Source organism: Oncorhynchus kisutch, linkage group LG4 (genome assembly GCF_002021735.2).
Source record: "Oncorhynchus kisutch isolate 150728-3 linkage group LG4, Okis_V2, whole genome shotgun sequence".
NCBI classification, from domain to species: domain Eukaryota; kingdom Metazoa; phylum Chordata; class Actinopteri; order Salmoniformes; family Salmonidae; genus Oncorhynchus; species Oncorhynchus kisutch.
This window is the reverse complement of record NC_034177.2, coordinates 47,090,275-47,107,652: the sequence shown is the minus strand read 5'-3', so window position 1 is coordinate 47,107,652 and position 17,378 is coordinate 47,090,275. Positions and strand designations below refer to the sequence as shown.

At 43.7% G+C, this 17,378-nt stretch overlaps 1 protein-coding gene across 2 annotated transcripts in view; it reads left to right on the top strand.

Moving 5' to 3' along the window:
- The window catches only part of LOC109889612 (protein LSM14 homolog A), a 31,695-nt gene extending 18,422 nt beyond the window's left edge, over nucleotides 1–13,273 (top strand). For both annotated transcript variants that reach the window (XM_020481176.2, XM_020481177.2), the window contains 6 exons: nucleotides 1,357–1,530; nucleotides 5,974–6,153; nucleotides 9,808–9,973; nucleotides 10,125–10,166; nucleotides 10,337–10,574; nucleotides 10,826–13,273. In XM_020481176.2, coding sequence (XP_020336765.1) covers nucleotides 1,357–1,530; nucleotides 5,974–6,153; nucleotides 9,808–9,973; nucleotides 10,125–10,166; nucleotides 10,337–10,574; nucleotides 10,826–10,879 — 854 coding nt within the window. In that variant the 3' untranslated portion in view covers nucleotides 10,880–13,273. The remainder of the gene's footprint in view (nucleotides 1–1,356; nucleotides 1,531–5,973; nucleotides 6,154–9,807; nucleotides 9,974–10,124; nucleotides 10,167–10,336; nucleotides 10,575–10,825) is intronic.
- The last annotated feature ends 4,105 nt before the right edge of the window (nucleotides 13,274–17,378 follow it).

Here is a 17,378-nt window from a genome sequence, read left to right as displayed (position 1 = left end):
CATCTGATGCAGCACTCATCACTCTCCTTCCTTGTCAAATAGCCCTTACACAGCCTGGAGGTGTGTTGGGTCATTGGTCTGTTGGAAAAACAAATGATAGTCCCACTAAGCGCAAACCAGACGGGATGGCGTATCACTTTAGAATGCTGTGGTAGCCATGCTGGTTAAATGGAGGTGTTCTAAATAAATCAGTATCACCAGCAAAGCACCCCCACACCATCACCTCACCTCCATCATGCTTCTCGGTGGGAAGCACACATCTGATCACCTATTCTGCATCTCACAAAGACCAAAAAGTCTCACATTTAGACTCCTCAGACCAAAGGACAGATTTCCACCTGTCTAATGTCCATTGCTTGTTTCCTTTTTTTATAGGTGTACTTTAGTAGTGGTTTCTTTGCAGAAATTCAACCATGAAGGCCTGATTCACGCAGTCTCTGAACAGTTGATGTTGAGATTTGTCTGTTACTTGAATTCTGTGAAGCATTTTTGGGGGGGCTGTAATTGGAGGCTGGTAACTCTCTAATGAACTTATCCTCTGCAGCAGAGGTAACTCAGTTTTCCTTTCCTGTAGCGGTCCTCATGATAGCCAGTTTCATCATAGCGCTTTCTGGTTCTTGCGACTGCACTTGAAGAAACTTCCAAAGCTCTTGGATTTTTTTCATGTCTTAAAGTAATGTACTGTCGTTTCTCTTAGCTTATTTGAGCTGTTCTTGCCGTAATATAGACTTGGTCTTTTACCAAATAGGGCTGTCTTCTGTGTACCACCTCTACCTTGTCACAACACAACTGATTGGCTCAAACGCATTAAGATGGAAAGAAATGACACAAATTAACTTAACAAAGGACACCTGTTAATTGAAATGCATTCCTGGTGACTACCTCATGAAGCTGGTTGAGAGAATGCCAAGAGCGTGCAAAGCTGTCAAGGCAAAGGGTGGCTACTTTGAAGAATCTCAAAATATAAAAACTTATGGAATCATGTAGTAACCAAATGTGTTTTGATGTAGAAAATAGTCAAATTAAGAAAAACCCTTGAATGAGTAGCTGTGTCAACTTTTGACTGGTACTGTATGTTAGGCCTATGTATCATCTTGTGAGAGCATAATGTCACCCAATACTGCTTTGGAATACTAGAATGTGGTTCAAAATGGCATTCCCCCCCCTTTATCACTGTCTCTTTTTTTTGTTGCCTCTTCTCAATAAAATTACAGATTGCTTTTCACAACACACAACCTTCAACGCGTTTAATAACTTACACTTCATGGATATAAAGCTTAACTCTTGACGAACCAGTGTTGAGTCTGATTCATGTGTTGAGTAGCCCAGTGTAACACTAACCCTCTGTTCACCCAGGCCACACCAGCCCCCACCTGGACCCCCTGAGGAAGAGCCCCACAGTAGAACAGGCAGCCCCGTCGGCCCCCTACGCTCCGCCTCCCAGCTTGGGCCGTAGGAGTCCCGCTCCAGGCCAAACGACCCCCTCGGCTCCAGCCGCCGGCCATGCCCAGCAGCAGCACCATCACCAGGGTGAGACAGTCAGCGGGGCCCGCAGTAACCAGGCCTGGGGTGCGCCCTGCAACGCGCCCATTTCTCACCAACGCTATACCACTGTAGGGCTTACCAACTCTATATTTAGCTCCGTAGGTGAGACCTATCGGAGGCGCTACCTGTGTTTTGTTGTGCTGCAACCCCTAAAAACAAATGACCCCTGACATTTTTTGTAACTCTTAACAGTCTGTCGGAGTTTCAACATTTTAACAACTTTTGCCTGTTTCTATAGGTAGTCAATAGTGTGGGGCTAAATCTCTTTATTAAAGTTGAGCTGAGCTCTCTAAACTAATGGACTGTACCATTCCAGGCCCAGAAAGCACTCAGAGCAGTGTCTGAGCAGCAGCCGCAAGGTGAAGGCAGGGAAGCCAGTCAACGGCCTGCAGGTTAACTGAGCACCTCTGCTCTAACCGTCCTCTGTGCTCAGCTCCATGCCGTTTCAGACTCTGCATGCCGTAGTGACTTTTACTTAAACTGTCAAGCCCACGTTCGTTTACACAACTCCACCATCCTGTGTGCTGTAGTAGGTTACATGGTGGTCCATTGCTTGCAACTGTCTGCATTGCTGTGCAGATTGACAAGTTGAGATGGCGATCAAATCAAATTTATTTGTCACATACACATGGTTAGCAGATGTTAATGCGAGTGTAGCGAAATGCTTGTGCTTCTAGTTCCGACAATGCAGTAATAACGAACAAGTAATCTAACTAACAATTCCCCAAAAAACTACTGTCTTATACACAGTGTAAGGGGATAAAGAATATGTACATAAGGATATATGAGTGATGGTACAGAGCAGCATATACATATGAGATGAGTATGTAAACCAAGTGGCATAGTTAAAGTGGCTAGTGATACATGTATTACATAAGGATGCAGTCGATGATATAGAGTACAGTATCTACGTATGCATATGAGATGAATAATGTAGGGTAAGTAACATTATATAAGGTAGCATTGTTTAAAGTGGCTAGTGATATATTTACATTTCCCATCAATTTCCATGATTAAAGTGGCTGGAGTAGAGTCACTGTCATTGACAGTGTGTTGGCAGTAGCCACTCAATGTTAGTGGTGGCTGTTTAACAGTCTGATGGCCTTGAGATAGAAGCTGTTTTTCAGTCTCTCGGTCCCAGCTTTGATGCACCTGTACTGACCTCTCCTTCTGGATGACAGCGGGGTGAACAGGCAGTGGCTCGGGTGGTTGATGTCCTTGATGATCTTTATGGCCTTTCTGTAGCATCGGGTGGTGTAGGTGTCCTGGAGGGCAGGTAGTTTGCCCCCGGTGATGCGTTGTGCAGACCTCACTACCCTCTGGAGAGCCTTACGGTTGAGGGCGGTGCAGTTGCCATACCAGGCGGTGATACAGCCCGCCAGGATGCTCTCGATTATGCATCTGTAGAAGTTTGAGTGCTTTTGGTGACAAGCCGAATTTCTTCAGCCTCCTGAGGTTGAAGAGGCGCTGCTGCGCCTTCCTCACGATGCTGTCTGTGTGAGTGGACCAATTCAGTTTGTCTGTGATGTGTATGCCGAGGAACTTAAAACTTGCTACCCTCTCCACTACTGTTCCATCGATGTGGATGGGGGGGGGGTGTTCCCTCTGCTGTTTCCTGAAGTCCACAATCATCTCCTTAGTTTTGTTGACGTTGAGTGTGAGGTTATTTTCCTGACACCACACTCCGAGGGCCCTCACCTCCTCCCTGTAGGCCGTCTCGTCTTTGTTGGTAATCAAGCCTACCACTGTGTCGTCCGCAAACTTGATGATTGAGTTGGAGGCGTGCGTGGCCACGCAGTCGTGGGTGAACAGGGAGTACAGGAGAGGGCTCAGAACGCACCCTTGTGGGGCCCCAGTGTTGAGGATCAGTGTGGAGGAGATGTTGTTGCCTACCCTCACCACCTGGGGGCGGCCCGTCAGGAAGTCCAGTACCCAGTTGCACAGGGCGGGGTCGAGACCCAGGGTCTCGAGCTTGATGACGAGCTTGGAGGGTACTATGGTGTTGAATGCCGAGCTGTAGTCGATGAACAGCATTCTCACATAGGTATTCCTCTTGTCCAGATGGGTTAGGGCAGTGTGGTTGAGATTGCATCGTCTGTGGACCTATTTGGGCGGTAAGCAAATTGGAGTGGGTCAAGGGTGTCAGGTAGGGTGGAGGTGATATGGTCCTTGACTAGTCTCTCAAAGCACTTCATGATGACGGATGTGAGTGCTACGGGGCGGTAGTCGTTTAGCTCAGTTACCTTAGCTTTCTTGGGAACAGGAACAATGGTGGCCCTCTTGAAGCATGTGGGAACAGCAGACTGGTGTAGGGATTGGTTGAATATGTCCGTAAACACACCGGCCAGCTGGTCTGCGCATGCTCTGAGGGCGCGGCTGGGGATGCCGTCTGGGCCTGCAGCCTTGCGAGGGTTAACACGTTTAAATGTCTTACTCACTTCGGCTGCAGTGAAGGAGAGACCGCATGTTTTCGTTGCAGGCCGTGTCAGTGGCACTGTATTGTCCTCAAAGCGGGCAAAAAAGTTATTTAGTCTGCCTGGGAGCAAGACATCCTGGTCCGTGACTGGGCTGGGTTTCTTCCTGTAGTCCGTGATTGACTGTAGACCCTGCCACATGCCTCTTGTGTCTGAGCCGTTGAATTGAGATTCTACTTTGTCTCTGTACTGGCGCTTAGCTTGTTTGATAGCCTTGCGGAGGGAATAGCTGCACTGTTTGTATTCAGTCATGTTAACAGACACCTTGCCCTGATTAAAAGCAGTGGTTCGCGCCTTCAGTTCCACACGAATGCTGCCATCAATCCACGGTTTCTGGTTAGGGAATGTTTTAATCGTTGCTATGGGAACGACATCTTCAACGCACGTTCTAATGAACTCGCACACCGAATCAGCGTATTCGTCAATGTTGTTGTCTGACGCAATACGAAACATCTCCCAGTCCGCGTGATGGAAGCAGTCTTGGAGTGTGGAGTCAGCTTGGTCGGACCAGCGTTGGACAGACCTCAGCGTGGGAGCTTCTTGTTTTAGTTTCTGTCTGTAGGCAGGGATCAACAAAATGGAGTCGTGGTCAGCTTTTCCGAAAGGGGGGCGGGGCAGGGCCTTATATGCGTCGCGGAAGTTAGAATAACAATGATCCAGGGTCTTTCCACCCCTGGTTGCGCAATCGATATGCTGATAAAATTTAGGGAGTCTTGTTTTCAGATTAGCCTTGTTAAAATCCCCAGCTACAATGAATGCAGCCTCCGGATAAATCGTTTCCAGTTTGCAGAGTTAAATAAAGTTCGTTCAGAGCCATCGATGTGTCTGCTTGGGGGGGGGGGAATATATACGGCTGTGATTATAATCGAAGAGAATTCTCTTGGTAGATAATGCGGTCTACATTTGATTGTGAGGAATTCTAAATCAGGTGAACAGAAGGATTCCTGTATGTTTCTTTCATCACACCATGTCACGTTGGCCATAAGGCATACGCCCCCGCCCCTCTTACCAGAAAGATGTTCGTTTCTGTCGGCGCGATGCGTGGAGAAACCTGCTGGCTGCACTGCTTCGGATTGCGTCTCTCCAGTTAGCCATGTTTCCGTGAAGCAGAGAACGTTCCAGTCTCTGATGTCCCTCTGGAATGCTACCCTTGCTCGGATTTCATCAACCTTGTTGTCAAGAGACTGGACATTGGCAAGAAGAATGCTAGGGAGTGGTGCACGATGTGCCCGTCTCCGGAGTCTGACCAGAAGACCGCTTCGTTTCCCTCTTTTTCTGAGTCGTTTTTTTGGGTCGCTGCATGGGAACCATCCCGTGGCACTGGTTGTAAGGCAGAACACAGGATCCGCATCGCGAAAAACATATTCTTGGTCGTACTGATGGTGAGTTGACGCTGAACTTATATTCAGTAGTTCTTCTCGGCTGTATGTGATGAAACCTAAGATGACCTGGGGTACTAGTGTAAAATGACAAAAAACAACAAAAAAAACTGCATAGTTTCCTAGGAACGCGAAGCGAGGCGGCCATTTCTGTCGGCGCCGGAAGTCAAAAAAATCACTGCTCTGTTTCGTGTGTTATGGTAATTCTGTTACGCCATATTTTGGCAATTTTAATGTTGTATGGATGGGTAATGCTTTTCATGCTATTTATATGCTGCTGGAATTTCTATTTGTATAAATCTGTTAGGGTGACATTTTAAGTATTCTGTTGTGATGGATGGCAAGCCATTGCTTTATTCTGTCAATTGGTAGATAGAAGCACAGCAAACCTCCAATCTATGCTATAGTGGACATTTTCCTGCATTTTGTTTATTCATATTCTTCATGGTTCGGTTTTGAACAAGGGGCACTGCTTTTGGGGTAACTTATTATAATAATTTTGTGGCATCATTGTATTGTTTGGCGTTTACTACATGTTTCTGGTGGTAATGTTGTCTATTCTTCCTGTTTCCCAGTTGGCGGCCGCCCACCTCAGAGGCGTGGTCGTGGGGGAAGACAACGCGGCAGGGGCCGCTTCAACGTGCGCCTAGATGGACCCATGAAGTTCGAGAAGGACTTCGACTTTGAGAGTGCCAACGCCCAGTTCGACAAGGAAGAAATTGACAGGGAGTTCCAGAGCAAGCTCAAACTAAAAGGTACCAGAACTGTACAGATCAGGCCCTCATAACATTTGATCCAACACTTATGGGTGAAGGAGCTCGATTTAGCCTAGTGTTTTTGAGGACAGGTCATGCATGCAAGGCTGGTTTCTTCAGACAGGCAAAACATGGCCGGCATCCGAAGCATGTGTGATTGTGTTCAGGGGACCGAGATTAACACGAGGCAAGCCTGAGCACAATGTAGCCAAGTTGCAGGGTGTTCCACTAGCGCGGTCTGTCGGCTAAACAGACGATTACAGACAAATTTTCAGCCGGCTACTTTTTCCACTTCAATTAACGAGACTACTTGTCAATTCGCTAGTCAGAAAAGTCAGCCGAGCCCTCTCCCGCTAGAAGATGCCTATCATTCAATGTATTGATAGGACAGGAGCCTGTTAGTCACAAAGTGAGCAATGACAGGGAAACAATGCTGGTTTGACAGTCTTCTGTTCCCCCTCCCCGTGTGTGTGCTGTCATTGCAGTCAATTGTTTTTCTTTTTTTTTACACATGGCTGGAGAGCACATGATGCACTCATTGTCTGTGAATCAACTTGGCCTATTTTCTGGCATATTTATTTTCTTTCACTTGTTTCATATATGCAGCCACAGAGCGGTGGCGCATAGGTTACTTACTGTGCTTTGATTGACGAACAGCAAACTTGACTAGTATATAAAAGGTGTCTGACTGAATAAAGTAGATCTTACAGTGCTTTCAGAAAGTATTCGGACCCCTTCACTTTTTCCACGTTTTGTTTTACAGCCTGAATTATTTAAAGTGGATTTATGTTTTTTGACACATTTGCTCATTTATTCCAAGTAAAAGATCAGATACCAGATTTACACAAGTACTCATACCCTTTGCTATGAGACTTGAAATTTGTGGTTTCCTTGTGGTAAATTCTATTGCTTGGACATGATTTGGAAAGGCACACCTGTCTATATGATGGTCCCACAGTTGACAGTGCATGTCAGAGCAAAATCCAAGCCATGAGGTTGAAGGAATTGTTCGAAGAGCTCCGACAGGATTGTGTCGAGGCACCGATCTGGGGAAAGGTACCAAAATATCTGCAGCATTGAAGGTCTCCAAGAATACAGTGGCCTTCCATCATTCTCAAATGGAAGAAGTTTGGAACCACCAAGACTTCCTAGAGCTGGCCGCCCAGCCAAATTGAGCAATCGGGGGAGAAAGGCCGGTGACCAAGAACCTGATGGTTGCTTTATAGTTTCTCTGTGGAGATGGGAGAAACTTCCAGAAGGACAACCATCTCTGCAGCACTCCACCAATCAGGCCTATATGGTCGAGTGGCAAGACGGTAGCTGCTCCTCAGTAAAATGCACATGACAGCCCGCTTGGAGTTTGACAAAAGGCACCTAAAGTCTCAAACCATGAGAAACAAGATTCTCTGGTCTGATGAAACCAAGATTGATCTTTTTGGCCTGATGTGCCAGGTTTCCTCCAGACGTGACGCTTGGCACATTCCTTTGATGGCATCATGCTGTTGCTGTTTTTCAGCCTAAGGGGACTGGGAGACTAGTCAGGATTGAGGGAAAGATTAACGGAGCAAAGTACAGAGCGATCCTTTATTGAAAACCTGCTCCAGAACGTCAGACTGGAGCGATGGTTCACCTTCCAACTGGACAATGACCTGAAGCACACAGCCATGCCTGTGTTGTCTTGGCTTCGGGACATGTCTCTGAATGTCCTTGAGTGGCCCAGCTAGAGTCTGGACTTGAACCCTATCGAACATCTCTGGAGAGACCTGAAAATATCTGTGCAGCAATGCTCCACATCCAACCTGACAGAGCTTGCGAAGAATGTGAGAAAGTCACCTAATATAGGTGTGCCAAGCTTGTAGCGTCATACCAAGAAGACTCGCGTCTGTAATCACTTCCAATGGAGCTTAAACAAAGTACTGAGTAAAGGGGCTGGAAACTTATGTAATTATTTTTAATACATTTACAGAAATTGCTAAACTGTTTTTGCTTTGTCATTATGGAGTGTTGTGTGTAGATTGGGGTGAGGGACAATTGAATCCATTTTAGAAATTTTGAAAAAGTCATGGTCTGAATACTTTCTGAATATGTCTGTATTACACACACACACAACCGTTCAAAAGTTTGGGTCACTTAGAAATGTCCTTGTTTTTGAAAGAATCCCTTATTTTTTTTGTCCATTTTAAATGTATTTTATCAGAAATATGTTGTTTATGACTATAGCTGGAAATGGCAGATTTATGGAATATCTAAATGGGCGTACAGAGACCCATTATCAGCAACCATCACTCCTGTGTTCCAATGGCACATTGTTAGCTAATCCAAGTTTATCATTTTAAAAGGCTAATTGATCATTAGAAAACCCTTTTTTGCAATTATGTTTGCACAGCTGAAAACTGTTCTTATTTTAAAGAAGCAATACAACTGGCCTCCTTTAGACTAGTTGAGTATCTGGCGCATCAGCATTTGTGGGTCTGATGACCGGCTCAAAAGGCCAGAAACAAAGCACTTCTGAAACTCGTCAATCTATTCTTGTTCTAAGAAAGGAAGGCTATTTCATGTGAGAAATTGCTAAGAAACTGAAGATCTTGTACAACGCTATGTACTTATCCCTTCACAGAACAGCTCAAACTGTCTCTAACCAGAATAGAATGGGAAGCCCCGGTGCACAACTGAGCAAGAGGACAAGTACATTAGAGTATCTAGTTTGAGAAACCAACACCAAGTTCTCAACTGGCAGCTTCATTCGATAGTACCTGCAAAACACCAGTCTCAAAGTCAACAGTGAAGAGGTGACTCCGGGATGCTGGCCTTCTAGGCAGAGTGCCAAAGAGCCATATTTCAGACTGGCCAATAAAAATAAAAGATCAAGATGGGCAAAAGAACACACTGTACAGAGGAACTCTGCCTAGAAGGGTATTATTTAATGAAGCTGCCAGTTGAGGATTTGTGAGGCGTGTGTTTCTCAAACTAGACACTAAGGTACTTGTCCTCTTGCTCAGTTGTACACCAGGCCCTCCCACCCCTACACTGGTTAGCGCCAGTTTGTGCTGTTCGGTGAAGGAAGTAGTACACAGCATTGTACGAGATATTCAATTAGCTTTTCTTTCAAAAGCGAGGACATTTCTAACTGACCCCGAACTTTTGAACGCCTGTATGTGAAAGTCTCGATCAAATAAGTCTGGACAATGCCTAATACTGAAAATGTATGAATTGTTAGTCATTTAAATTGTAGACTCACTAATCTTTCCAATCTGGGAGATTATTTCGCTGTGTATTTCTGATGGCCTCTGGTACATTCAAATGCCTAAATTCCACCAATGTAGTTTGTTCAGGGCAGCCTCGATGCATACTTTATCTATTTGGCTGAACTCCATGTGTGGCTCTCATGTGGTGCAGTGGTCTAGGACACTGCATCTCAGTGCAAGAGGTGTCACTGCAGTACCTGGTTTGATTCCAGGCTGTATCGCATCCGGCCGTGATTGGGAGTCCCATAGGGCTGTGCACAATTGGCCCAGCGTTGTCCGAGTTTGGCCGGATAGGCAGTAATTGTAAATAAGAATGTGTTCTTAACTGACTTGTCTAGTTAAATAAATAAATGTGCAGAACAGTAATTGGCCATTGTGGAGTGAATGTGTTTGTCCATTTCTTCTCAAGATGAGACGGAGAAGGCAGCAGGGAACGTGGAGGATCAGGGTAACTCCAGTGTGGAGACTCAGAACAGCAAGGGCAACGCTGATGAAGGGCTGGAGGCACCAACACTTCAAGTTTACTACGACAAGTCAAAGTCTTTCTTCGACAAAGTCTCCTGTGATTACAGCAGGTAGGCGACAACTGCCCATATCATCTCTCTCCAATGTTTTTATAGCGGTAACCTCTGTCCCTTCTATCTTGTAGATTTAGTTTGAGAATTAACAATACCAAATAGTCTTCCCTTAGGCAATACGTGATAAAGAGCTATTCTGTTTTTTCAGGAAAGCTGCAGAAAAACCTGGAGGAAGCTCTGGTTTCCCACTGTGAGTCTCTTTTCTCTCAGATCTGTTCTATCCCATGCTAATGTTTTGATACTATACAATGTGGCGTTATTGATATATGGCGTATACTGTATGTAGGACCATAGTGGATTCAATCAGGTACTGTCGGCGTCCTCCAACCCCCGGTTGAGCGTCTAAATTGTGATTGGCAGGCAGCGGAGGCAGACCTGGGCTGAGGAGAGGCGTATCAACTCTGAGACGTTTGGCATCCCCCTGCGTGGGGGTCAGGCCCGTGGAGGCTACCGTGGGCGTGGTGGTATGGGCTTCCGCAGGGGTCGCTCCGCCAGCAGAGGGTCCTTCGGTCCCCCCCGCGGAAGCCACTGCTACAGGGGAGGATTCAATCCAACAAGCCAGGGAGGATGGGAGTTTTCAGAGAACTTTGAGTACAGGGTAATGTAGATGTTTTTTACTTATTGTATAGATGGATGCCATTGTTGCCAAAGGTATCATCAACGAATACATTTGCAAAATCCTAGAGTTAAGTTGTCCCTTGTAATGCTTTTAATTATGGAGTTTACAAATGAAATTCACAATATAGCAAATGCGCTTTTACATAACTCTGTTAACCATACGTGCGTAACGGTGTTAACCATAATGAAGTCATCAAAAAGCTGTCTAATATTTCCCCTTCATTCCTGAAGGATACTGGTGGCTGCATGGAGGACAGATCCAGAGGGGCGACGCCTCATCTTTAGAAATAGTTTTTTTATACTTTTGACTAAAAGATTGTATATTTGTCAACATCACTGGGGTAGACTGTTTTGAATGCCACTTTTCCATATCTTTTAATAATGGAAATGATGCAATCCATCGATCTCTTCAAAACTTCCAGGTGGCTAAATTGTGTATACAAATATTTGAGGGATGTCCTTTTCAGCAATGAGTTTTTTTCTTTTTTTTCTTGTAACAGGTATTTGATTATATTCTGTTAGGTGTAGAAGGCCGAATGACTGAGGATCGCTGACAGCTTCATTTTTTTGGGGTAACCTGTAATGTACCAAAATAGCCAGTGGGGTCTGTCACAGCTTTCTGTGTATTTTTCAACCACACAAAAACTGTACCTGTACCTAGTCTGCTAGCTATCCATGTCCTCCAAATGGCAGCGTTTGTGATTTTAGCTAGATATAAACTTTTTGTAAATGATATTCTGTTTTATTTACTTCCATGTCTTCACTAGTGATGGTGCTAGATGAACTTGGCTATACTCTTCTTGTTTGGTGACAGTTTAACTCTGGTTGCATAACTAGGTATAGGGAAAGATGGATCATAGGTCAGAACTTTTTTTTTTTTAAAGATTTCTGTAGATTGCCCTGTACTCGAGGCTACTGATATTGTGTAACTAGAGTTGCACAGTGCTGCTGTTTGCTACGGTTATATCTTTAGCGTAATCTATGTAAACTGCTACAAGAGCTCGCTAAAGCAGGCCATCTAAGTATGCTTCTTCCTGACATTTAGGTCACATTTTGGTTTCCAACATTTCTAAGGAGCTTTCCAAATTGTTATTCCCTTATACCTCTTTGTCAGTTTGTTAACCTCATCCTGAACTCCACATCCTCGTTCCTCTCAAAGAAACCAGAATGCCAGAAAGAATTTGACCCACCAACCGTACTTGATGTCTGACGGAGAGAAACAATACCCTGATTGAACTCTTGATTGGATGCCTCTGACTCTGTCCCATGGCACTGCATGGTGGTTGGTGGCTTGCTAAGCTACACAAGTGATGTCAACCTAATTGGTTAAAATATTTGATTTAATTGTAGAGCCCTTTGGTTTTAGCGTATTAGTTACATAGCAATATTGAAGCTAATGTTTTGGAGGGTTTGAATGATTGGGCACAAATTGGGTGAAGATTGGTTGATGGGAAGTAATGAACTCTGACAATGTCTGATGCTATCTTGGCCAGGCATGATTTAAATAGAAAATACTAGCTAGATTTGGGAATTTATATCTTGCAGGAAATGTACACAGTTGCACTTTTTACTATTGAAGTTGTTTTATATAATGGTGTCTTCTGTTAATCCTGAGATTGTATTCCAGTTCTGCTAACTGTGGATGACCTGTGAGTCCCAAATGGCAGCCCTATATAGTGCACTGCTTGGCTCTGGTCAAAAGTAGTTCACTTTACAGGGAATAGGATGCTATTTGGGATGATACTGACGATGTTATGGTACCTGCCCCCCCGTGTGAACAGGTCTTAAACTACAAGTTCAGTATTGCGTTTCTTTTAGTGTCCTCAGGGAGTTAAGAATAATTTCTTGTTGTGCCTTAATGCCAGTGAATAACTAGAATACTACATTTGAACTAATAACGGAGTGTATAGTCAAATTAAATTTATTCTCTGGCTTTGATGCACTGTAGTGCAAAGTGTGTTGGATTCTGCCCCCATTAAGGTTTTGAAAGCTTTCAGTAATTTAAAATGAGACCAACATACAGAAAGAATATTGATTGCTAAATGGGGTTGTGTCTTAGGTTGTTTTATACAGGCAGCCCAATTCTGCTGTTCACTAATTGTTATTTGGAGCAGCTATGAAAAAGAACAGAATTGGCTGCGTGTATAAACGCAGCCTTAAAATTATCTTGTCTAAGATGAAGGGTGGTACAGTAGAATGGGTGGTGGGATGGGGTGAACCTAAACTGTATTGCCTTGATTCTTTACTTCCTCTTGTCTTCTCAAAACATATCGTAGCAGAAGATCAGAGGGGAGGAACCTCTGTTCTTCTGCGCCAATGTGTTTTGGGGAGACGAGGAATCAAGGCAACACAGTTTCGGTTCACCCATAGGATCAAGTGCCTAGTTCAAAGGGATGTCCTGTATCTCCATTTCTCATTGTTGCACAGAAGCCTGCATGAGGGTCTGGCTCAAGCCACTCATGACACAGCAAGGATACAATGCAATAACTCACTAAAATGTCTGTGCTGGGGGTAGTTTGTTTGAGCATCAAATATATAAATTACATACAGACTTTAAGCTTGTTTATTTGGGTCCATTTTTCTAACAGTTGTCTCTAAACCCAGCATGACGTCCTCTTCTGTGGGCCTCAGTGGACTGGGTTTTTTATTCAAAGCAAACAATAAAAGTTTTCATCTGTGCCTGTGTGTGATTACTAGGGGTGTATTCATTACAGAAACTGTTTAGTTTAAGAACCAAATGGGAAGGGACCTCCCTGGATTTGTCCAACAAACTTGTTTGCTTCTTCTGTTTGGGGTGAACCGTTTCATTTTGCAACAGAATCTGCATAATGATTACTGTTTAGCTGGGTTAGCCTCGGGTGGGTAGCTAGCTACTGCTGAATACTCACTTCCCTTCATTCAGCAGCGAACGTTGGCTAGACAGCTGGGTCATTACTACAATGTAGTGCCTTTTTCTTTCCCCAGGAAATATCACTTATTTAGTTTAAAATGTGTATACAAAAAGGCTTTTACAGGGACAGTGCACATGAATCAGCGTTTCAGTTAGTGCCAGTTTCAGCTAGCCGGCAAATTTTCAAACGCAGTCCCTGGGCAGTTCATTCAAAACAATTACAATAACAATACCTACAAGCAGTGAGCACATGCAGAGTGAGATATGACATGTAACGTTAGCACGCAGACAGTAATACCACAAAACAAGATACATAAAAGCAAGTGTTGCCACACCTCACAAACTACAGAACATGGATAGCAGCAATACACAGCTAGAGATTTATGTTCACAACTCTGATTGTCCTTTAACTACGTCTTTTTTTTTTTTTTTTTTTTTGGTGAAGGTGTGATAGGTGGTACAGTTTGTCTGGTGGCAGTGTTCTGGACATGGGAAGCTCTCACAGAGAAAGTAGATTGTCTAAAGGTGTTTTTCCCCTAAGGGAACTATTAGTCACCTCTCATGGCAGACCTGAGAGGTCTGTCATGAGAAACTTCTCAGATCTGCTGCCATGGATTTGGGTTTTCTGTTTGACAAAACTAAGTGGAGGAGGATCTAGGCCATTTAGGATCTTGAATACAAGGTGTGTGTGTGTGTGTGTATTACACAAGATTTTCCCAACTCGGGAGTGCAATTCTTTCTGAGGATGTAACAGTGATGGCTATTGGGCTGTCTACCAAGAATTTGAGAGCCGGTTTGTAGACCGACTGAATTGGTTTTAATGTGTAGAAAGTTGAGGCCCAACTATTCAAGCAGTGTGAGTGGGGGAGTATCACAGCATTGAAGTTCAGTTTTGCTACCTCTAGTCAAACAATGTGGTATGAATTGGGAATTAGCTGGGTTGAATTGTTATTTTAGCTTTTTCATCTGCTTTTTAAAAGAGGTTGGCATTAAGTATGACGCAAAGGTACTTAATCTGATACCACCTGGAGCTTCTCCCCTGACATCTGGCTCTGTAGCATCAGTTACTCTCTTTGTGAAGAACATGCAGACAATTTTTTTCACATTGAGATGCAAACATGAGTCATTGAGCCATTTTGTAACCTGGACCATTTTAAATTGGTGAGTTCTTGTGCAGCTTGTGTGCTATTAACATGCACCTATATCATTGAATAATCTGCATACTTCAGACCCAGTACAGACAGAAGGCAGATCATTAATATACAGCTTGGAGTGGGCGACAGCTTATTGCTAGAGAAATGAACATTCAATTCCTTCACGGATATATAGATATTGAAAGGGAATTTGATGCATTTTGAAGTGAACACTTTTTTTTTTTTCAGTGTATGTAGGAGTTTTACCATGTCCCTGGGTGGTATTCAACTTATATGAGGAATATAAGCGATAACATAGTCGTAGTTAATCTTTTTTTTCATGATTATTGGATTTTATATTATCTGTGTCCATAATATCAATATACTTTAATCAAAGGGTTACAGAGTTTGGTCTTCTCAGAGTTGATACACTTGATGTACACATGTCAAAGAGCCAAGGGGACAGGATATTGATACCTTCGTGATAACAGGAGAGTAAGGAGGGCACGACCAGCCTACCAGTGTTCAAGAATGTAGAGCGTTGACAGTGAATTCTGGTACTTCTCTTCTCTGTATACAATGATCACAGCCATGATGGGGAACTCTGGAACTTTATATTTGTTGATATTATTTGCTAGTTAGTGAGTTATTAGCCCAGTTATAGATAAGTAATGGAGTTACTGCTTCCTACAAGATCACAAAATGTGTGCTAGATGTCAAGCTCTCTTTGAAAAGCCAAGCAGGTGAAAAGCTTATGTCTTAATTGAGGAGCAGCGTTGTATTTTGAGACAGGCTTAAATAAGGAAATTATCCAATAGGCAGGTGGTTGCCAACATTGTCTAATTCTCTGTATGGTAATAATTATTATTTAATAAAGTATGATGCAAGAAACCACAACACAATTCAATTTACAGTCACCAATTTGGCCCATGGTGTTATAGACCATGTAAAAAAAAAAAAAAATGAATTAATGTCAAGCCCTTCATAATGTAAAAACATGTTTTAAGAGTCTCATGCAATGTAGCCTGCATTGAACACCACATACAGGCTACTGTAGGCTATATCATAGAAATCAAAAGCTATTTTACATGTGAAAATGTTATGGGATTTGCTCCTTTGGTTTTGTTGGTAGGCCTACATTATGCTCAAATAGACACAATTAGCATATTGACTACTGTAAGGGTACAGTGTTCACTATAAATGCGTGCTGGAAGTTGCATAAAATTCTCACAATGTTAAAGACTTTGCTCACAAGACCTACAATTTGGTCAGTGACCCCAAAAATTTGAGGGGACATTGCCCATGAATGTGTGGCCGCCCACGACTCCAACTTTACCATGAAGTTTGCCGACAACACGATGGTGGTAGGCCTGATCACCAACGGTGATGAGACAGCATACAGGGAGGTGGTCAGAGACCTGACAGTGTGGTGCCAGGACAAAAACCTCTCCCTGAACGTCATCAAGACTAAGGAGCTGATTGCAGACAACAGGAAACAGAGGCGGGTTCACACTCCCATCCACATTGATGGGGCTGCAGTGGAGAACAATATGGAATGGCCACTCAGATCCTTAGGAACTTTTACAGCTACACCATCGAGAGCATCCTGACTGGTTGTATCACCGTCTGGTATGGCAGCTGTAGCGCCCTCGACTAGAAGGCCCTACTGAGGGTGGTGCGGATGGCCCAGCGCATCACTGGGGCTGAACTCCCAGCCATCCAGGAACATTTACCAAAAACTCCAGCCACCAGAGACATGGACTGTTCTCTATGCTCCCATCTGGCAGGCGGTAGGGTAGCATCAAGGCTCAGACCAACAGACACCCAAACAGCTTCTATCCCCTGGCCATAACACTTAAATGGCAAACAACTACTGCTCCCCTCACATCTATGCTGCTGCTAAAATTATTATTGATTATATTTACTACTACCCTGCTGTTCATTGATTGCCATATCTATCTATCTTATCTTTCTAGTAGTCCTTATATGTAAAGCAGCATACCACCCTGCATTCCACTGCTGGCTAGCCTATGAAGCTAAGCAGGATTGATCTGGGTCAGTCCCTGGATGGGAGACCAGATACTGCTGGAAGTGGTGTTGGAGGGCCAGTAGGAGGCACTTTCCTCTGGTCTAAAAAAAGATATGTATATATATATCCCAATTCCACAGGGCAGTGATTGGGGACATTGTCCTGTGTAGGGTGCTGTCTTTCAGATGGGATGTTAAACATGTGTTCTGACTCTCTGTAGTCACTAAAGATCCCATGGCACTTATTGTAAGAGTAGGGGTGTTAACCCTGGTGTCCTGTCTAAATTGCCAATCTGGCCCTCATACTATCATGGCCATCTAATCATCCCCAGCTTGCAATTGGCTCATTAACCCCTCCTCTTCCCTGTATCTATTCCCCAGGTTATTGCTGTAAATGAGAATGTGTTATCATTCAACTTACTTGGTAAATGAATGCATATATTACCATAAGTATTTATGTTACCAGTCACTTTTCAGACCCATTTACAGTGGGGCAAAAAAGTATTTAGTCAGCCACCAATTGTGCAAGTTCTCCCACTTAAAAATATGAGAGAGGCCTGTAATTTTCATCATAGGTACACTTCAACTATGACAGACAAAATGAGAAAAAATCCAGAAAATCACATTGTAGGATTTTTAATGAATTTATTTGCAAATTATGGTGGAAAATAATTTTTTTGCAATAATTACTACCATTAAGTGTTGTGCAAATTTGAAGCTGTATTGTGTAATA